Source organism: Choristoneura fumiferana, chromosome 6, assembly GCF_025370935.1.
Source record: "Choristoneura fumiferana chromosome 6, NRCan_CFum_1, whole genome shotgun sequence".
NCBI lineage: Eukaryota > Metazoa > Arthropoda > Insecta > Lepidoptera > Tortricidae > Choristoneura > Choristoneura fumiferana.
Genome location: NC_133477.1, coordinates 11,144,003 through 11,167,106, shown reverse-complemented (window position 1 = coordinate 11,167,106; position 23,104 = coordinate 11,144,003). Strand labels below are relative to the sequence as shown.

The following is a 23,104-nucleotide window of genomic DNA, read 5'->3' as shown; positions in this document are numbered from 1 at the left end:
TTCCTTACTTATTTAAATTGATGTACCTTCAGAGCAACATGCAAGCGGTAGTAACCATGCTATCGATGCAACTGTCCTCCGGAATCGGAAACAGTCTTGGAATCGTCAGTGCAGTTTTCAATCATGTTCTACATCAAAGTAAGTTTTGAAACAAATTTCCTCGTAGTGCAATCTCGGGTTCCAAATACATAAAAAAATATTTGCTATTTATAATGGTTTCAGAAAAAAAACATTAGAATAACTACTCTCAATGTGGTTTCAATTAAGAACATGATTACTGTATTGCTTTCTTTTTGAATGATTAGGAACGTGTATCGAGAGCCAATCTTCTGCAAAAGGCGGCCGGCATTCAACCTGTGATCATGTGGGGCAGCGCGGGCATTATTTGATTGGGCGTGGTTCCTGATCATTTGCATATTCATCGTTATATCTGCGCTGCCTTAGCGTCATCGGCCTTAGTTCGTTTGCTGAATTGGTAAGTCAAACGTTGGTCAACGTTATCAAATTACGATCTGCGGATACCATCTAAATATTAGTACCTGGGTGACCGAGCTCCGTTCGGGCAATAACTCGGTATCCAGTGTTTTCCAGAGATGAGACCAAACTAGATTGATTTTTCATCCCCGAAAACCCCTACATACCGAATTTCATCGAAATCGTTGGAGCCGTTTCCGAGATTCTGAATATATTTATATATATACAAGAATTGCTCGATTAAAGGTATAGGTAAGATCTATTATCTTATTATGGAAATATATATTACAGTTAAACCTTATCGAGACTCTTTTCCAGATAGGGTTAACTTGTGCCATTAACAAGGAAGTTTTAAGCCGTTCCGGTTTTAAGCGTCCGTTTAATTATGTCCCCACTCCGTGGCTGCGTGGGACCAGAATTTACAAAAATGTATTTTAATTTTTTAACACTTTCGAATGCCGAATGCCGCAATGGCGCCGTTTACAAACGGCTCAATAGAAAAAAGTACGTACGGGTAACGTTAATCATTTTGATATTAAACACACAGTCTATTGTAGCAAAAGTGGACTTCGGAACGTAGCACTGATGATTTTCTTTGTTTGTTCTCCTCAGGTCGGATGTACCTTGCCCTTATGGTGTACGGCTTCGCCATGCTGCCTTTCCACTACCTCATGTCGCATGTTTTTAAGGGACCGGCGCTCGGATTCGTCGTCATGTTCTTCGTCAATGTTCTATTTGGTAAATTATTATTTAGTATTGTTACCTAATAGTAAGCTCAGAAATTCAGCTCGTGCTCGTGCACTCGCATCTCACTGCAATTGATCAGTTCAATGTATTTCGAGGAAATTTAGAGGTAAAGTAAAATATTTTAAAATTCTTTGATTTTTTATAGTATTTTAATTAGATTACGTTAAACGTTCTCACAGCAAGTTGCGTGACTAATTTATTTTTATAGCGATTTCACTATGATTTTTTCTGTGAAAAGATTCCGTGAATGTTGTTATTTATCTTAAACTGACGAACTGACTGATTAGTAAAAATTAGTCTTCCTAGTTAGTTTTACTAGTCTTAGTAGTCAGCCATACTGGTGTTTGCCAGTCGTAGTAGTAGCAGCCCTTGTCTGGCCAGTCTGACCGTATACATATGTATATAGCCTACTTTACCTAAATTGTATAATTATCTTCAAACAGTTTTATTTTATATATTTAGGTATGATGGGTGCGCAAATAGTGGAGGCGCTGTCAGCTCCGCAGTTGGACACGCAGCACGTAGCCGACATTATGGATGCCATCCTGCAATTCTTTCCACTTTACAGCCTCGTCAGAGCAGTTAGGTTAGTAAATTAAAACAATTCACTTTTGAGTTAGGTATGGCAAAAATAGGCGCACTCAGCCCCGTGGTGCCGCTCGACGCTTACCGACGGCAAGGCAGGTCGAGGTGGAGATGCTGGGATGGCATGGGTACAGAACTGACAAAGTGGCCGAATGTAGCTTAGATAGGTAGACGTGGAAGTGAAGAGGACAGTAGTAAAACAAAATATAGGCTAATAAATATTGGCAAAAGATTTAAAGATGAGATGAGAAAAGAAGTTTATTTTCAGCAAAGAGGATTAGACTATTTTTAGAAAATAATAATAATGTTTGTCTTACATTTTAAATAGAGTGAATCCCTTCAAATCACTCCCTTTGGTATGTCACAATCATACTCAATAATCTTTCTAGGTGCAACGCGACTCGGTGGCTGCCGCAATACGCGCACAATATTTAATAATGTTAAGGAAATTTGGGTGTAAAGGGTACTTAGCGCTGTAAGGCAATATTGTTTAGTCCCGTAGTTGGATCATTAATCGTGTATTGCAGTGCATTAAATATGGTCGGACTGACCGAGTGGTCGTGCATGCAGGCTTGCGACTACCTGTCCGCAGTGCTGCCTAATATCAACGAGTGCAGCATGGAAATCATGTGCAACAACAACTTCCCTTCCTGTTGTGGTATGTGGCATTCTTTCCATTTTGTGTACCTAATATTTAATAGTGTGTGAGCACAGAACAGAAAAGAATCAGATTAGAATCGGAGGTCTTTGGCCGACCTTAGCTGGCCAAATCATGAAATGGTAGCGTTTCATGATATCCCTAGGAATGTCATGATCTGACGGATTTTACGATCGGATCGGATCGGATATATAATACGAGCAAAAAATTAAAACATAGTTCCTCCTCGTCAAACTGAACAACATTAATTCAGCGACTTTTAAAAATAATGGAGTCTGTATCTTCCTTTTTAAGGTTCCGGAGCCAAAATGGCATAAACGGATCTATTATTGTCCGTCCGTCCACGGTTTTGCTCAGGGACTATCAATGCTAGAAATCTGCACAAATATGTATGTAAACTATGCCGACAAAATGGTAAAATAAAAATTAAAAAAAAATTTTTTTAGTGTAGCTCCCATAGACGTAAAGTGGGGGTGTTTTTTTTCTCATCCAACCTTGTAGTGTGGGGTATCGTTGGATAGGACTTTTAAAATCATTACGGGATTGCTAAAACGATTTTTAGATTCAGTGATTTTTTTGCAAAATGTTCAACTTTAAATTGCAAATTTTCATTAAAATCGAGCGTCCCCCCCCCTCTAAAATCTGGGTGGAAAAATTTGAAAAAATTCAGAATGGTAGTAAGTATATCAAACATTCAAGGACAACTATAACGGCTAAGTTTGCTTGAGAATTATTAGTACTTAAGAGTAAATAGCAGCCTAAGGTATTAATGTACCTAAACTTGGAAGATTCCGTATAAAATACGAAATCCTTAGAAAAATATTAGTTATTTTTTTCGTAATGGCTACGGAACCCTATTTTGGGCATGTCCGACACGATCTTGGCCACTTTTTTTTAAATTGCTATCAATGTACGCCCTCCTACAACTGACGTCGCCTGTCACGCTACAAACATCAAGCATTTTGCTTTACATTGCTTCTTCGAATAAATTAAGAGATTTTTTATTTCAATTCCAAATTTTTACTTTTACGGTCATCCCGTAAAACCTAAATTGAAAATACAAACTGAAATATAGATGCACAAAAAAACCAGAAAGTTTCAGTTTGTATTTTCAATCTTCGAATAAACTTAAGTGTAATAAAAATGAAGAAACTAACTATTTTTAAAATAGCTAAACTAATGTTTGCTCATATTACAGGCCACACCCGGTAAATGCGAAAGTTTGTGTGTGTGTGTGCGTGCGTCTGCATGTAGCTCTGTAGCTGTATAGTCATTCGAACTGTAACATACTAATAGTGGCTTATGTGTGCGTACTTAAAGTTTAATTTCGTTTTGGCATTACAATGATGGCGTGTTGGTGATGTGATTACTTTATTTGATTTTGTACACTCAGTACAGTACCTAATGTGCTTTACGTTTTCAGTTCGCGAGAACGCGTATTTTGACTGGGAAGAGCCGGGTATTATGCGATACATGACGTGCATGTTAGTCAGCGGAGGGGTTCTGTGGGCTCTACTTATGTTCATCGAGTACAGGGTCTATCAGAAGGTAATTTTTTTTTAAGCCTATACTAATAGATAGGTAATATTATGGTTAATCCAATTCTGCAATGAGAGATTTGTCACTTACGATGCACTATGCATACACACACACACACACACACACACACACACACACACACACACACACACACACACACGCACACACACGCGCACACACACACACGCGCGCGCGCGCACACACACACACACACAATAATTATCTTCTAACACAACTCTGAAGTCCTGCGTCTGCTTGATTTGTGCGGGCAAACCAGAGTGTAGCAATTGCTGCAACAATTTGGCGTAATAAAAAAAGATTATGGCTATGTACTTATATATGTACTAGCTTTTGCCCGCGACTTCATCCGCGTGTTTCAACTTTGGGAAGTATTTAATTTATTTAGGATACCTATTCTGCACATAATAGCACATTAACTTCTTCATAGTGAACTCTTGACTGACACCTTACGTCCTTTTTATGGTTCCGTACCCAAAGGGTGCCAACGGGACCCTAATACTGAGACTCCGCTGTCTGTCTATCTGTCTTAAGTCTGTCACAGGGCTCTATCTCTTAAGCCGTAAAAGTTAGACACTTGAAATTTTCACAGATTATGTATTACTGTGGCCGCTATAACAACAAATACTAAAACTAAAGTAAATTTACAAATTAAAGGGGGTCATCATACAATAAACGTGTATTTTTCAGCGTTTTTTGGTTTGGCCTAGCAACGACTAGCTATTTCGTTTGAATATTTACCTTTTAAGTTTGCGATTTTAATGATGTTTTATAAAAGCTTCGATAATGTAATATAGTGACTGTCTCATTGTGTGGTTTATTCGTTTTTGTGTAAAATTAATAAAGCAATTTATGAACCACAAACCTCAATGAAGCCAACTTTGATAAAGCGCTCGCCAAATCCACACCGTATAATCACTATGTTTACCAATTGTTTTTTTACAAGGTTTATAATTCAGTTTAAAATTAATTCACACTAGTCGAGCTTCTTATTATTTAATTATACAACATACAAAGTCCGCTGAATTTCCCGCGAATGAACCGCGCTGACAGCCACTTGTTTTTCTGCCGCGGCGCATGGCAAGAGTCTAAAGCACTATTCAGCCTCTGACAGGGCGACAGCCAAAGAGGTTGAGAATTTAAAGTTTTTCGATCTTTATTCAAAACTAAACGATCTGGTAGTTACAATTACAATTCCGGGATTTTACAAAATTCCCGTGGGAAATCCCAAAATTTATTCAACTATCCCGTGGGAATATTGGAATAAAAAGTAACCTATGTGTTATTCCAGATTTCCAGCTATCTACCTACCAAATATTATCTAAATCCGTCTAGCCATTTTAGCGTGAAGGAGTAACAAACACACACACACACACACACACACACACACAAACTTTCGCATTTATAATTAAAATATAATAAGTAGGATAAGTAGGATAGTTACCTGCTTAAAGATCTATTGAATAATATGCATGCATTCAAGGCCGCATTCAAACATGCAAGCAAGAATGCAAGCAAGCATGCATTCAATCATGCAAGAAAGCGTGGAAGCAATCATGTAAGCAAGCATGTAATTATTAATATGCATGAAATAGTGCAAGCAAGCATGCATTCAAGGCTGCATTTAAGCATGCAAGCAAGCATGCAAGCAAGCCATGAAATCAAGCATGTACGCAAGCATGTGATTATGCAAGAAATGGTGCATGCAAGCAAGCAAGCACGCCAGCAAGCATGCAAGTAATCAAGCATACCTACCTACCTACTTACTGCTTACCTTAGAAAATCTTTATGTATATACTTGTGTTTTCTGTACTGCTTACTGTGTTGGTGTGCAATAAAGAGTTATTGTATTGTATTGTGAGCATGTAAATTTGCAAGCAAGCATACAGGCAAGCATGCAAGCCAGAATGCAAGCAAGCATGCTTTTTGACACATTATTTAAAAAAACTTTTGTGTAATGTGCATTCATAGTTCTATGTAGAGAGTCACCTCAGCGGTTAGAATACAAAACAAACTTTTGGTCATCCCTTGGGAACGGCAATTTTTTTCGGGATAAAAAATATCCCATTGTTTATTCTGCACTTCTAATATGACGTATGCAAAATTTCATAGGAATCGGTGCAGTAGTTACGGCGTGAAAGCGTAACAAACAAACGCACTTTCCCCTTTATAATGGGGTAGTAATGTAAGTATGGATTGTTTTAAGGAGAGCCCGTGTACGTTACAGAACTAGTGAATAATGTTTTTCATTGTATTTTGCCGAATAAGTTCTCATTTATCATGCTCTCTCAGTTAGCTACAGTAAAATCCAGTAGTCTACTTGAGAAAGCAAGATAAATACGAGCTTTTCCGACAAAATACGATGGTAACACATTATTCTCTATTCACTATATCTGTACCTTAACTCGTACGCTTCAGATATTCAACCGCACGAAGGCACCGCCACCATTGATCCACGAGACGCTGGATGCCGATGTATTCGATGAAATGGTGCACGTTGAACGAGTGGACCAAGCCTCGCTCGCGGAGCACAGCCTCGTCGCCAAAGGATTGTCCAAGTATTACGGGAAACACTTAGCCGTCAACCAGGTTTCATTCAGTAAGTGTTTAAGACGCTTTTATGAGCTTCATTCATAACTAAATCTATCATTGAAAATTACACAGGGATAGTCGTTAATTGTAATATGACTCTACCATAACCATAAACTAATGTTTTATTACAATTAACAAAGTACCCGTCAGCAAATAACCTTGTGTTAAAATGTAATTTATGCCAAATGGATTATCTCTCTACTGATTGGTTAATGTGACCAATACGCAAATTGGATTTTGCCACTATTATACTTCACCACTCGTTTCTCTCAGAAAAAAAAATGGCTTATAAAAATATTTGACATTTGCAGCTGTTTCTGATGCTGAAGTGTTCGGTCTGCTGGGAGTGAACGGCGCCGGCAAAACAACGACGTTTAAGATGTTGATGGGCGACGAGACGGTCTCCAGCGGCGACGCCTTCGTCAGCGGATACTCCGTCAAACGGGACATCACTAAAGTGCATGAGAATATAGGTAATTTAAAAAAAAACCTGAGAAACATAACCCCCGTTTCGCTGGGTATACCAAATACTTTAAATGTATTTTTAAACATATTATCTAAAGCTACAAATACTAGATGCATTTTATAAAATTATCAGAAGGTGAAAAAAAAAAAAAAACAAAATACAAAATACAAAAAGATTCCAAACCAATCTTAATTTATTGCTTAGTAACGATATCCTCTTGTCCTGAGCGTTATTCCAATGGAGTGCCGAAAAAAGTTTCTCGATGAGGGCTACGGCATAGATGTCGCTAGCGTCACTGCTTAAGTGACTAAGTAAGAAACAAACAAGCTGAGATATGAGGTGCATAGGGGAAAATCGTGTCGGTACCGTTGACATCAGTGGTGTAGCGGTATAGCACGCGGTACGGATTACCGAGGACTGGGTTCGATTCCAGTGATGGTCTATTTTTCTGTTTTTTCTGTGCATCATTATTTCAGTTTGTATTTTCAATTTAGGTTTTACGGGATGACCGTAAAAGTAAAATTTGAATTTAAATAAAAAATACAAAAAGATTCCAAAAACCATCTTAACGCATATATTTTTTAATTTCTCGTACTTTATTTTGGTCACCAATGTATTCTTTCTTTCTTAAAAGCAATTTCCCAAGCCAAACGCAGTAACGATGTATCGTGTGTGGCAGGTTACTGCCCGCAGTTTGACGCGGTTTTCGGTGAATTGACGGGGCGCGAGACGCTGCAGCTGTTCTCGCTGCTGCGGGGGCTGCGCGGCGAGCACGCGGCGGCGCGCGCCGACATGCTCGCGCACGCGCTCGGCTTCACCAAGCACCTGGATAAGCGGGTGAGTGCGCGCCGCTGTTGCGAGTACGGACCTGGCCACATGCCCACGGTGCGGCGTCGTAAACGTGATATACCTACATCGCCGTGCCGTGCACATACGCGTTGCCGTGCCGTGTTGGGTTGATGCATGGTGCGGTGCCGCGTTGTACCATCAGCCAAATAAGTGGTCTATCTATTTTTAAACAAGTTCCTATCAAATGAATATGTCGCTGAAGTCGAACTTTCAATCTGACAGACACGTCTATATTGGCATTATTGTTTTATGACATGCAAACGATTATCAATTTAAGGGTGGTAGACCATATATTTGGCTAATGATATCACGCGGCACCGCACCGTGCATCCACTCAACACGGCACGGTAACGTGTATCTGCACGGTGCGGCGCTCAGGCGCCGCGGCGGTTCACATTTACGACGCCGCACCGTGGCTAGGCCAAAGCGCGCGAGTGGAGACGTCCTCACGAGCGGTGTGTGGTGTGCAGGTGGAGCAGTACTCGGGCGGCAACAAACGCAAGTTGAGCACGGCGGTGGCGCTGCTGGGACACACGCGGCTGGTGTTCGTGGACGAGCCCACGACGGGCGTGGACCCGGCGGCCAAGCGGCAGGTGTGGCGCGCGGTGCGCGGCGCCCGGCGCGCCGGCCGCGGCGTGGTGCTCACCTCACACAGCATGGAGGAGTGCGAGGCGCTCTGCTCCAGGCTCACCATCATGGTCAACGGACAGTTCCAATGCCTCGGCACGCCACAACATCTTAAGACCAAGTTCTCCGAGGGTTAGTTCCTACGAATGAACAATGTTTGTTATATTTATATTGACCATGCCATACCGAAATCCAAAGATAGTCGACGGCGAAGCTGATACCTAAGTCTGTTGGCAAACTACTTTTATTGTTAATCTGTTGGGAAGCTCGTGACTAATTTGCTAAAGTTTTGTGCAAGAATGACCAGCTATATCTGCTCAAAGTTTCAATAGAGTTGTCATTCTTCCACCACTAGTTATATCCCCTTTCCATGCTTTTGTTTTTGATGAGGTTTGCGTCTCAAAGGATATTTAATTCTTTTTAGTTATGTTAATAATGCCATTCCAATATTTTAGGTTTCACTTTGACCATCAAAATGAAGATGGATGAAGAATGCAGAAATTCCGCGCCAGGCGGTCGTGATATCGCCGCAGTCAAACAATATGTAGAATCCAATTTCACCACACCAAAGTTGATGTAAGTATACGCCTAACGAATGCTACATGGATTGGCTGACTAGGTAGGTGGTATGTAAGATACTTAATATTCCCACTAACAACACCAATAACAATACCAATTTATTCTCTAGGGAGGAGTACCAAGGCTTGCTCACGTACTATTTGCCAGACCGGAGAGTTGCTTGGTCCAATATGTTTGGAACTATGGAACGCTGTCGGCAGAACTACGACGTAGAGGACTACACTATCTCTCAAACAACCCTCGAGCAAATCTTCCTGCAATTTACAAAGTACCAAAGGGAAGGTCTATAGTTGTGTCTGTGAGGTGTCTCATAGACAGATGCTTTTGTGAGTTGACAGAATTAGGTACGAAAACCAAAGCAAACATAGTGATAATGAGTAAGGAGTGCCTGTAAACTCCAGTGGCATTTAAATTTAAGCTTACTTATGTGTACGTAATCTTTATGTAGTTCAAATTATAAGTGTAATCAAATTGTGAAAAATTGGCTTACTCTGTTCCAACGGCAGGCGGAGAAACAAACATTGAAGAAGTATAATATATTTTGTCGGATGCCCTTGTTTATCATTTGTTCTTAGTACACAAACTTTCAAAGTATGGCTTGTTAGTGGTCACTCAAGACAATAAATCTTGTTGTATCATGTTGTGTCTTGTTGTAGACGACCAGATGGCCTAGTGGTTAGAGAACCTGACAACGTAGCTTGAGGTCCCGGGTTCGATTTCCGTGTCGGGGCAGATATTTGTATGAAAAATACGAATGTTTCTTCTCGGGTCTTGGGTGTTTAATATGTATTAAGTATGTATCTATATAATTATATTTATCCGTTGCTTAGTACCCATGCTTAGCAACACAAGCTTTGCTAATCTTACTTTGGGACTAGGTCAATTGGTGTGAATTGTCCCGTGATATTTATTTATTTATTATTTATTTATCATGTTTTAGAATGATGTTGAGAGATACATACATGCAAAAGGTTGTCCATAGTTAGTTGTTTCGCTTGCCGTTGGATAGTATAAGTATTAAAACTATCGTGATCGTGACGTGTTCTGAACCAAAGGTGTTTTTTATGAAATTTTTACTAATTCAAATTTTACTAGTATTCATTTTATTTAGCCTAGTTATTTTAGGTAGGTATGTTAAATGGAGGTGACGGGCATCACCGTGTCGACTATCTAGTCCGCTGTAGCTGCTATCGACTCTTGCTTTAGGTTGATTGTTGTCAGATATTTTATTGAACAAAATGTAATATATTGTGTATACATGTAACTATCGTCTTGGACCTACTCTTGATGATCATTTAAGAAAATTATCATGTCAAGCTGTCTAATCAATCAATTGCGATAGTAATGTCATATCTTTTTATTACAGTACCTATGTTTATTGATTCGTCAGTATAGTACTCATTACTAACTTACTTACTATCAGGGCGCAGTGACCCAAAGCGCAGCAGCCAAGCCAAGACCCAAGACCCTAGTATACTAGGGTCCTAAGATATTTATTTAAGAAAGACTCTGTTTTCTTTAAAAAAAGGCCTCTGTTGACCTTGAGTCAATCAGTTGAGGGTTGACCTTAGTTAACACATTTTTCTACTTTATTTAATGCTAAAGCTTTAAATACAGTTGGGCCAGCAATTGACATGCAGTACTTAAAACCAGATGCTTCGTCTTAACTGTCAATGTAGATAAAAAGTGTTAACGTGTTTCTTATTTATGGTTAATGTTATATTATTTATTTGTTGCATTTGTGACACTTTTTTCTAAAAATATGTAAAAGTAGGCATTAGGGATTAACTTAGGAAAGATACAGTTTACTTTATAGTCAGATGTGGCAAGTGGCAACTCTACCATTCCAGGTCAACTCTACCTACCTAAGGCTGTGCTTCCACCAGTGATGTGCGAGGATGTGTTGCGAGGAATATGTTTTTCATGAACCAATAGAAACGCTTCATTTACCTATCTTCGCACAGCACAGCTCTAGTGGAAACAACTGAACGGAGCGAGGATAAAGTAACACATCCTCGTGCATCTCTTGTGGAAACAGCTATACACACTAAGTCTGTCCTAAGTCACATAGAGTTGACTACACTACATCTGGGACGCTATTTGTCATAACAAGAGACCGGATTATATGCAATTGCATATTTGCATATACATTGGCATATTTGCATATACAAATTAAAACTAAAATTAAAAACTAGAATTAAAAATAAAAATTATACCTAAATAAAAATTTGCTGCCTATGGGTAGCGTGCCCAGAAGTCTGGCAGCATGCATTGCCGCGTTGGATGGCAATGCTGATCCTCCCTCTGTACCAGGACAGATGCTCCAAGGATATGCATATTTGAATCTTTGTCGCATACAATCCGGTCTCTAGTCTAAACTCGTAGGTCTGCCTTGAGCCACATTAAAGTTGACTGCACTGTATCTAGCATGATATGTGTAATATCAACTACCCTAAGGCCAGCCAGCTTGGGTGGACCAAAGTTGAATTTTAGCCCCGAGTTTAATAAAGTAAAGTTGACCTTACCCCTAGCCAAGGTTTAACGAATAGGTACCTAGGTACCTCCAGCCCGAGGCGGCCCTTAGTAAACTTGGTCTAGATAGGTATCGTTGTCGCATCTGATGATTGTGACTACCTAAATCTACTGTGTGATAAGACTATTGCCAAATATTTACAACAGTTGACAATATCCGTATAATTATAATGATGGGCTAATATTAGGAAAATCCGCCAAATATTTTTTTTAGCTCTGGTTGGATATTTATTACCAGCCCCATTGTAGGTATGTATGTATGTATGTAAAGTTTTTATTGCACAGAAATAGAAAAATAAACACAATTTACAAATGTTGAGATATGTTCCATAGGCGAACTTATCCTTTTAAGGGATCTCTACCAACCTTTATATTTTTTTCCATTGTGTGTATATATGTCAATTGTTATTACTTCCTTTTGCTATAAATAGAATAATGTCATGTAGGGACCAATTTTTAAAGAGATAATTACCAAATATTGCCTGTGCTATTTTTATACGATGTTGTACGTTTTATAGGTGTCTATTAAATAAATGTTTACTTATACTAACACATTTTTTTTATCTCGTCTTGAAACCTTCACCCACAATTTTTTCTAAAGATTTTCTATCTTCTCGTTTTCCGTCCGCACATGAGCCTATTGTATAACACCCTTGAAATCATACCTAATCGTTTTCACCATTTCTTTCTGTTACGCGTGTAGGAGAGTCTTTAAAAGTAATTTCGGCCTAGTCAGCCATATCAGAGCATAATAGCATAGTTCTTTAGGGTCGCCGTCATCGACACCGATTAGGAGGACAATACATACAAGACGAGGGTAGAATAGAAAGAGCGGTGTTAAGGCGATCACGAACATCGTCAGCGCGTAGGTAGAAAATATACCCTCTGATTTTAATCATGTGAAAAGTTCGTCGTGGCGTCTGAATTTATGTGAAATTTCCTTAAATTAAGAGCAACGTCTTAAAAGACGTAAACATAAACGATGCATACTGATCTGGGGGCACGGTAGTGCCCCTGCCAAGTCGAGCGAAACAAAAACAAAGGCACGGCCGTACCATACTTTTCTCGAAGCCATTCGGGCTATTTTCAACATAATTATATATTATTTGATTAAATTTTATCGACCTGCATAATTTTTTTTTTAATTTCATAGGTGTATATGTTACACAAATGTATGATTCATTTTCGTGTCACAATGGAAAAAGTTAATGGAAATTAAAACTACGCGCTAACGCAGCTTTAACGCTGTGCAACCTTTTGGTCTTCATCCAGATGTCAATCATTTAAGACAATAGTGCCGTCGTATTTCGAGTTTTCCCGATGGAAAATCATTTTAGTCTATTTTAGTGCAAACATCAAGTACAAGATTCTATTGAAATTTTGTTAATTCGAAGTGAAATGCGATTCGGTGAATCGCTACAAGGAATTCATGCTTTTGAGGTAAAGAACTAACAAATGTCTGAATGAAATCCATGATATAATTTTTGGGAATTCACGTGCAAATTTATCAAAATCCCGGAATTCTATTTCACAACCAGATTTAATGATTTAAGTTTAAGCGTACTCGTACCTATTTACTAAAAACAACGTCTAGTAAAATATCCTTACTTTATTCAATAAAATCTATAAACACTACGCACAAAGAGGTTTAATACAAAATACAGTCCCAGTTGTAAGTACATATACATAAAGCTATTAACAATAAGTAATGAGAATATAAGAAAACATTAAAGCCACAGTAATATATAAATATTTTTTTAGTCAGCGGTAAGTCAGCTGCACATTTTATTTATTATATTATGTATACCTACTTATGACAATTTATTGTGACGACCGCTTAGTCACATTTAAATTCATTAAGTGTTATGTTAAAGTTACTTTTTTAATTGTACAATTAAATTTTCCTACAAATACAATTTCATGTTAAATATCTCACATCAGATCTTTATACAAGGTACTAAGCAGCTATTAAGTAGCTTTTTGCTTCGGCAATTTTTGGGCTCCCGGTATGAATGGTTATGAACCAAAAATGTAATATTTAAATTAAATTTGTGACATAAGCCTTTTTGGCTGATGGTACTATTTGTAGACGACTATGTTTACCTACACTTTACTACTTTGTCGCTGCTACCTCGTGATTGAACTTTGGTATAATATTGCCAATAGGCATACAATATACGGTGACAAGGTACTAAAGTATCTATAAAGATATCTGTCCCCTCAATTGTTCATGCGCATACCAAATTTCAAGTCAATCTGCGACTACGGGCAGCGGATGAAGTTTGGAGTAAAGAAACAATACATTTAAGAGAAGATTCAAGTCCATCTGTGTGAATTGAAGTGTTACTGGTTTCAATTCCATCAAGTGAATTAATTAATGCTATTCCGATCGATAGAATACAATTCGACAAACAATACTTGAAGCAATTAATAAATAATATTAATAACCTATGTACAACGCTGTCGCAATATTTAAAATAGCACTTCGAGTAACTTAATGTATGAAATATAATAAAAAGGTACAACTCGATCACAAATTATATCACACAATTTTAAAGGCAAATAAACACTTAAGTATTCTTGCCACATATATAAAGTATTTCATTATTAATCCTATGTACGAACATAACAAAACTGTATAATACAGATCCTTCATGTTTTCAGCTTAGTTGGAACCTTAATAAACTAAATAAATACAAATAGTAATAGGTAAATAGGTACAGATTTACGACGATAACGTCCAAAAAGTATAGCTAAATGTACTTACGGCTTGTAAAAATGTAAAGAGCAGTATACAACAGTGGTACTACAGTAATTAAGTAGAGAAAATGAAGTACTTTAATTTCTAAGTGGGGCTTATTGTTTATTTTGGTAAGTATCTAAAATATAATGCTGGTAAAAAATAGATTTCTTTTCATTTTGTCATTGTAAGTACGTAAAACCGTGAGGTCGGGGTACTTTGGCCCTGAAGGGTAACTTTGGCCCTTAGGATTAACTCGGTCCTGGTTTTATTATTGCTTTGAGAATATGGCTTTTTGTCATGTGGTTGGTGTTAATTGATCGATCACATTTTTGTTTTTATTTGGTTTTCATTTAGGCCAAAGTAACCCTCCAGTGGGTCAAAGTACCCCGACCTTACGGTACTTATAGGTGCACTTAGACCGCCAATTGTCACTTTTTAGATAATAAATACATATTAACTTTTAGCCATATTCACATGTGGCCTTCGCTTTAATTGTCATTTTTGCTTAACTTTTTTTTTGCTGGATTTATTCTCTGGTATATTTAGAAAAATTCCCGAAGAAATTAGTTAAGTGAAATTTGGTGGTATACTCAGACTACTAAAACAGATTTTAAAAGTTAAAGCCAAATTATCCCAGATAAATCTTCCCACGAGATGCAGTCAAATTTTCGGGCAACAGCTAGTATAACATAATTGCAAAAAAATAACATCTTTATATACAAATAAATAAATTACCAATTTTCGATCATATTAAAAACATGTTTTCACTTCTCATGCTCTTAAAATGTTACTTTAGTCTCTGCATATCGGGAGTAAGGCTCCTTATTAATCTCTAGGGATTAAAGTATTTTTTTTTAATTTACGTCGGAATCCCCTAAATAGCCAATCACGGTGTTTGCGAATGGAGGATTCTTTATCTATAGCCAATTTTTAGGACGTGGAAATAACCTCAAAATGACAACTGCAAAAGTATTTAAAAAACACAACTTAATTTCGTGAAACACAATTAATTATTACGAATACGAATCTGTTCAATATTAATTATATTGTGGATGGATTCATTTTTATTATGTATAATTTTGAAACTGTTAGCTAAATATGTAGACATTTAAATCGTCACTCAAAAAAAAAAAACCGCGGAACATTTTGTTTTTGGTATTTGATTTATAAACAGATATCCATAAGTCGTATTGAGCGTACATTTAAAAAGTACAGTTTAAACAAAACTTCATTTTTTTCCTCGCATTCAAAGTGAAAAGTAGTGTTTAACGCGAGACTAAACAACCATAATGACACTCAAACTATAGCATCTCGTGTCATTATAGCTTGTTTTAATCCCTTTGTTGAACAATCTACTATTGTGGTTGATCTTTAAGAATCATAGCCAATTTAATTATTTAGTACTTCTGTGTTACCATATCAGTTATATCACATTGAAATTAAAATACCTACATTGATTTATTTCTTGATTATTGGCGCAAATTTGAGTTCGGGCCCCATCATTTTTTTATAATAACCGTGAATATAAATTAGCGACTAATTCACGCGCCAAAGGTTTGATAAGATTTTATATCGATGGATTATGTATGAGCCGTAGAGGTCATTAGTTACTTTTCGTCTTAGAAAATGCATAGCTCCCGCCGGAGCTATATAGTATGACCGTGGGTGACGTTTTAGATGAGGGCGCTTTTTTTATTATTGTGATCAATTATTGTGCTTTAGTCTTAAAATATAAACCAAAATCCACGAACAAAAGGTACAAACAGCGACATGCACGACAAACTGTAAAAAGTGAAGTTTTGCAAGATATTCGCGTCAGTTTTGTTTTCTGTCACGTTCACTAAGATCTTTGTGACGCTAATACACATTATTAGGTCGTTGTTACTTCACAATGGTGGTCGCGTTCAGAGATGCCATATTTAATAATTTATTATTATCTTATTAGTAGGTATGTTAAGTAATGTATCAGAGTTATTTTACCAACAAACAATTTAGCTCAAACGAATTAGGGAGCAAGAACATGAAAATATTGGACATAGTAAAAATATAACACACATAGTTATAGTTACACCAAGCTATTTCATCTCCCTGTTTAAGACTGTTTATTAGGAAGTACATTTTAAACATTCATTATGAAAATAAGATCGTACGAGATTCTACGAGTGATTATAATATTGAGACGATTGCTAATTCAGTATCAAATACAGCAACGATAACGATACGTTTATCTAAACATATCCTAACATTAATAGGTACACGTATACAAATGATAATAAAATACTGAACATCCATGTATATATTACCCTAGCTATCTTAAGATACAGTTACCTCAAGTACTTCCTGGTTTATAAACTAAAACATTTATGGGTAAGTATAATTGAGTAAGTAACCTATTATTTTTTGAAAACGTGCTTAACTCTTACTTGGCCATTCTGAACTTTATCATAACGTGACAAAGCGCACTAATAACCACTTAAAAATCGTTAAGACGCCAACAAATTGAATTTATAACTTAAAACTTGGCCAAGTTATCAACTGAAAACTGGAGCCATTGATTAACTAAATTTCATCAATGTGTTCTTAACAATTACTTTAATAATAAAAAAAATCTTGTTTTATTTTTCATCAACGTAAAAGAACTTAGCCGACGTCAGCAGTTCGCTTCTAAACAGATTCACATAATTGGCAAGGAGAGGCATTAAGGGGCTCGACCAACTGACAATCTATAAAATCGACTTTGCCGCAAGAAGGTTTTGTACTTAAGTAGTTTAAGGTGTTAGAATTTTTCTTGGTCTACGTAGCCTCTGCAGAGTGTATTCTAGTGAACCTGAGAAACACCTGTTCGAGAGAAGTCTGGTTGACGGAATAATCTTCAATCGGCAACTCGGATCTCATTTCTTCCATGACGTGGAACACCTTCCACCAAGGAAGTTCTACGTCATTCAAGTAGTAAGTATTTATACCGAGGTATGATTCTCTGTGGAACAAAAATTCTATTGGATGATTTACCAAAACAAAAATCATCCAATTTATGGACGAGGTGATAAAGGCAATAGAGTAAGTGCGAAGGAGGGGTAATTACACAAAAGATCCCTACGGGTCGAAGTGTAGGTATCCGCAAGGACCCCTAACAGTAAGATAACATAAGATACCAAAATAAAAGTTTTTATGGCAGAGGAAAAATAAATAAAAAATATCACTCACATAAGTTTAACTTCACTGAAATGCTCTGAAACGTAAGTATTGACTTTTGCCAAATCGGTGTCTCTTTCAGGTCCAGCTTTGCATTTCACCGCGAGAGTGTACCCTGAAAAGAAGAAACAACCGAACTGAGAAAATATTTTTAAACAGTCGAGGCTAAAATATATAACAGCTAAATTGACAACTTTGTCAAATCATAAAGTGAATATATAATATACAGAGCGGCAAAAAATCTGGCCCTCAAAAGTATGCAGAAATAGGTAGTTTTGTATGTAGAGTGGGCCAAATTTTGTGCCGTTGAGTATATTTTCAATATGGGTTAATAATATAATAATAATTCAATAATCTATAGAAAGATAATTATTTCTGCAGGTTTCTGTGCATAGAAAAGTGGAATCTAATGTTAGGGAACCAACTGTACTAGCTATCGTGAAGCTAGCTTATAGCAGTCCACTGCTGAAAATACGCCTCCCTCAATGAGCGCTATTGCGCCCTGTCCTCGGCTCGACGCATCCAGCTTCTACCAACAGCTTTTGGCACGAATGTTTCCTACACTACGTTTGCCGAGACGCAGTCTCCACTCAAGAACTCGTTTAACCCACTTATCGACTCTTATGCCACCCTTATGCTCTGTACACATCGGCTTGCACTTACCTTGCGAGAACTTGCTTTTCAAATGCTGCAGCGAGCCGAGGCAGTGCAGTCGGCCGGCCACCATGACAGTAAGTCGCGAGCACAACGCTTCGCACTCCTCCATGCTGTGTGATGTCAGTACTACGCTTCTCCCGGCAGCCACGGCCTGGCTTATAGACGTCCATACAAGACGTTTCGACGCCGGGTCCATACCTAAGACACATTGCTATAAGGGTCAGTTCATTCACACTAAGACGAGACGTGACAATGCAGTTTTCTTTGTTTAAACAAGTCAAATGATTAGTCATTGACGTAAAAATAATTAGAGTTAGAACCCCTGAATTTTAAATTGTACAAATAAACTTTCGGCAAATTGACTATGCCTAGTTTTGTCAGTCAGTCCATCAGCGGATAAATGCATCCTCAATCCAAAATAAGACATAATATGTCCATATGCTCAATGATTCAGCAGTGTTCCAACTTGTAACTACTGAAATTGCAAGTAGGCCGAAGTTTGGCCGCGCGCATTTCATTTTGTTTCTGGACATACCTACTTCTCACAACAGCACGTGGATATTTTAACACGGGTTGTTGTATATACATTCTGTATGTATAATGATTCTAAGAGTCCGGTTTAGGTTTAAAGCTACATGAAGGACATGAGAAATTAACTTAATACCTGTTGTGGGTTCATCTAAGAAAACAAGCGGAGAATCGCCCATAAGAGCGACGGCGGTACTAATTTTTCTCTTCGTACCTCCACTGCATTCGTAAACCTAATAAAAAAAATGTTTTGAATGGGCTTTATTTTCTACTGCAAATATGAAACATAAATGACTAGTCTATACATATAATACCTATGTATATGTATAACTAGTTTTTACCCGCGGCTTAGCACGCTTGAATTATAAGAAACGCAATTGAATTGAAATTACGGGATTTTACAAAATTCCCGTGGGAATACCCAAAAATTACGTGGTTGCATTAAAAATAATCCTGCCAAATTACATGACTCTAAGCCCAGCGATTGTTATTTTGAGATTTTATCGCTATCCCGTGGGAATATCGGAATAAAAAGTAGCGTATGTTTTATTCCAGATATCCAGCTACCTACATACCAAATTTCATCCAAATCCATTAAGGAGTAACAAACATACTCACTCACTCACTCACTCACAAACTATGTATATCATATCAGGTATTACAGCTCATGTTTAATACAATGACAAGGTTTGCCGCACTGAGATTTGCCTACAAATTTGTAGGTATCTAGAGCTCAAAGCTCGAAGAAACTCGAAGTTCGTGTCCTGCGGTCCCTCTGACACTTATACTATTTTATACGAGAGCGTGAAGGACGGTACGATACGAACTTTGAGTTTGGGAGTTTCGTTGTAGCCCAGCGGGACTCTCGAGTCGCTCGTTTTACGCGCGAGTTAAGATACTCGGGCGTAGTGTTGCGCATAGTAGTTCACTACTAGGAGCGCTCGGTTTAGTTCGCCGCTTCTCAACGAAATAGTTCGCTCTTTTAGGTCGTCAGCTCCCGACGCCAACGCTCCCGTCTCGAACCAGGGAAAGGATTCTCTGTGGTAATTATTTTGCTTTTACTTTGTGGCGACCTTATTTGTGTATTGTTGTAATTGTATTTTATTGTTGTTTTTGTTGTGTTTTGTAGACGGACCCTATTTACTGTAGCACAATTGTAGTGTGGGCCGCCTACAATAACGTTAGTATTTATATTAAGTAAGCCGCTCGGTGCGATGCGCGCGCGCAGCTGTTTGACCGGTTCTTACGTTCGGATTCACTAATACTATTTGCTTGTTATTTGTTATGCAATCGGGCCCTGGACAGACAGGCTCTAACACCGGGATGGTACCATTACCTTCTTGTCGAAGTGTTGCACGAATCCCAGATCGTTGGCTAGTTGCATGGCGCGCTCGGCGCCCACGCGCGCCGGAATGCCGCGCAGCAGGCAGAAGATGCGGAGGTTCTCGCGAGCTGTCAGGTTGTCTAGCAGCGCGTCGAACTGCGGGCAATAGCCTGCAGACAAACGTGCATTATCCAGAGGCGTATTTAAAGATTTGGCACCCCGGGCCACTTATTTATTTCCAACACATGCAAGTTCACAGTTGTCACCAAAGTACTTACACATTAGGTTAGATCTCACACCTAACCTTAAATGGTTAGATTTGCCGCCCCATTAAGTGTAGAAAAAAAAACCTGGAATGGCATGGCCTCCTTGGCCCTAGGGTAAATGCGCCCCTGTATCATATAGGTGGATCAACTATTTCTTGCTGTTATTCTGGCCCGTCAGCGAAGAAACAAAAGAAGTACAGTTTAATAGAAGAAATGTTGTGTCACATTATACTAACATGCTTATTAGATGACCAATTATAGAAGGGGCTTAAAACTAGCACAAAAATGGTTGTCAAATTTTAATCCTGTAAACTTACAGTTTAAAGAGTGACTCAGGAGAACAAACCATAGCAACGAGTGACAAGAAAAAGTGGATTGACCCATACGTGCCGGTGCCAGGGATTTGTAACTTTAAGGGGCTGTTTCATCATCCATTGATTAGTGTTAGGTAACTGACGGTTAAATGTGATGCCGTCCCTATTTGTTTTGTTCGAATAGACGGAGACGGCATCACATTTAACCGTCAGTTAACACTAATCAATGGATGGTGAAACAGCCCCTCGGTCGTCAATATGATATGATTTACTTTTTACATTTGCAATTTTGTTTTGTTCAATGAAAGAATAAAAAAATATCTAGCTGAATTCGAGACGGTTGAAGACGATTTTCCACTCACCTATGTGGCGGTAGACACTCTGAAGGCTGGTTTTAACAGATAAACCGTGGACGAAAGCGTCGCCGCTAGAGATACGTTCGTCTCCCGTCAGCATACGGAACGTGGTCGTTTTTCCCGCGCCGTTGATGCCAAGAAGCCCAAAACACTCTGCTTTCCGCACCGCTACAAAAATAAACAATATGCGTTGGAAGATTGAAGATCGGATTAGTATAGTAGGAGATGCGTCGTGTGCGTGCAAAAAGCTCCTGGTTACATTATTCCAGTAAAATCAGTCCAGTAGCATGAAACTGCGGTATCGATCAATCTCGTGTGAATCGTTAGGATTGTGACCCCGCAATATATACATTGCTACTTGAACGATTTTACTGGATTAACGAAAACAGGTTCTAAGTTTAGAATCCCAGTTACGATAATGAAGCCAACGGACTGGGACTGTTTTTTCTGTTTATTGCGCGGCTGAGACGGTCGTCCCGCAGTCATTATATTAGTTTACTTTGACATTTAGAGACTATATACATCTCTAAATTATTTAGATTAGGAATTTTATTATCAACTCAGGGACTTTCTACGTATCCCCTTGCTATATAGTAATTTTATTATTAACTCAGGGACTTTATATATCCCCTTGCTATATTTAAGGCTGTATATTGTTAAGCTTATGGATTTTAAACTTGTATAATTTTAGTTTAATTTCTAGTCACAGGCTCGCGACTTCGAAGTTCCCAAGACGATCCCATAGAGCTTATGGGAACGGAAGCAATACCATGTCCTCCGTACCGCTCTGCTTTCAGAGCATGACATGAGTGCGTGTGAGCTAACTTTGGGGGCGGCAGACGTGAGCTTGCCTTCGGAATCTAAAAGCTTACTTACTTGACCTGAAATGTATATTTCAGTTTTTTTTTTTATGACGGTGGAAGCATTCTACACTTCCACTGAACGTAGATAGTAGGTAGTAGGTAGTTAGTGTTTAGTTTTGTAACTAAGGTATACACTGTATTTTTTTTCTTTGATTGTATACTGTAGTTTTTAAGTATTTTATTTGTAATTATCTTATTTTGAAAAAATGACTTTCTGCCAAGTTTCTTGCGGCGCATTCTTCTTGGCAATGAATAAATGATTTGAATTACCAAGCAGCACACGCAATGAACATAAGAGACAACAAATTTAAACCAGCAACCTTTCTATTACACCTATACTTGTAAGCTTGTGGCTTCAAGCCGATTTGCACGTACACAGGAAATTTCTTGGAGGTTCTACGGAGACCACTTCTAATTCATTTGCTTCACGGCTCCGCAATTTAAAGCAACTTGCACGACTTTTCTTCTGTTATTTTCTTTATATATTTAAACGATTTAAACAGCTCTGATAATTTAATTTGATTCTAAGTATGTACGGTGATGGAAACTCTACAACCGTCTGGGATTCGGACGTATTTAGGGGGGGTCGGAGCACAGGGACACACGAAACCTCCTAAACCCCCCCCCTCTAAATCCGCCATTGATACTCGCGCCAACTAGTTTCTCATAGATACCTTCATTACAATAAAATAACTTACCAAGAGTGGGATTCGGGCGGATTAGAGGGGGGCGCATGCCCCCCCCCCCAAATCCCCACTTAATACTAACACCCACTAGTTTGTCATTGATACTCTCATTACAATAAAATGACTTACCAAAACACAGTCTGTTAACCGCAAGGAACTTGGTGTAATATTTGGATAGGTCGCGGCACACGAGACTATGCCGCGCCAGCGCTATGGTTTGTACGCGCTCTCTTTCGTGCGCCACGTCGCTGTCCTCCTGGCTATCAATGGGCGGCGGCGGCATCGGACTCGAACCGCAGAATAACTAGATCAAGATGCAAAAAATATGGTCAAAAGATGTTTACAAATCAAAACCCTACCAGCTTGAATGCTAAAAGTAAGTAAGTAAAAAAGTATTTCACTATTACTATGTAGATACCTGATCGTTTTAATTATATTCAAACTAGCTTTTGCCCGCGGTTTCGTCCGCGTGGAATTCAGTTATCCCGCGCTGTTTCCTCGGGAACTGT

At 38.4% G+C, this 23,104-nt stretch overlaps 2 protein-coding genes across 2 annotated transcripts in view; one reads left to right on the top strand and one right to left on the bottom strand.

Annotated features, from left to right (window-relative positions):
* LOC141429045 (phospholipid-transporting ATPase ABCA3-like) overlaps window positions 1-12,216 on the top strand; it is a 43,707-nt gene extending 31,491 nt beyond the window's left edge. The window contains exons 26-31 of the mRNA XM_074089195.1: window positions 6,440-6,620; window positions 6,925-7,086; window positions 7,759-7,916; window positions 8,399-8,687; window positions 9,011-9,131; window positions 9,244-12,216. Of these exons, the coding sequence (XP_073945296.1) occupies window positions 6,440-6,620; window positions 6,925-7,086; window positions 7,759-7,916; window positions 8,399-8,687; window positions 9,011-9,131; window positions 9,244-9,424 (1,092 nt within the window). The 3' untranslated portion in view covers window positions 9,425-12,216. The remainder of the gene's footprint in view (window positions 1-6,439; window positions 6,621-6,924; window positions 7,087-7,758; window positions 7,917-8,398; window positions 8,688-9,010; window positions 9,132-9,243) is intronic.
* Window positions 12,217-13,255: 1,039 nt separating this feature from the next.
* LOC141429044 (phospholipid-transporting ATPase ABCA3-like) overlaps window positions 13,256-23,104 on the bottom strand; it is a 32,775-nt gene continuing 22,926 nt past the window's right edge. Inside the window, exons 25-31 of the mRNA XM_074089194.1 lie at window positions 22,725-22,899; window positions 21,053-21,214; window positions 20,123-20,280; window positions 18,923-19,019; window positions 18,265-18,456; window positions 17,614-17,716; window positions 13,256-17,386 (exon numbers count right to left, since the gene is read on the bottom strand). Coding sequence (XP_073945295.1) covers window positions 17,203-17,386; window positions 17,614-17,716; window positions 18,265-18,456; window positions 18,923-19,019; window positions 20,123-20,280; window positions 21,053-21,214; window positions 22,725-22,899 — 1,071 coding nt within the window. The 3' untranslated portion in view covers window positions 13,256-17,202. The remainder of the gene's footprint in view (window positions 17,387-17,613; window positions 17,717-18,264; window positions 18,457-18,922; window positions 19,020-20,122; window positions 20,281-21,052; window positions 21,215-22,724; window positions 22,900-23,104) is intronic.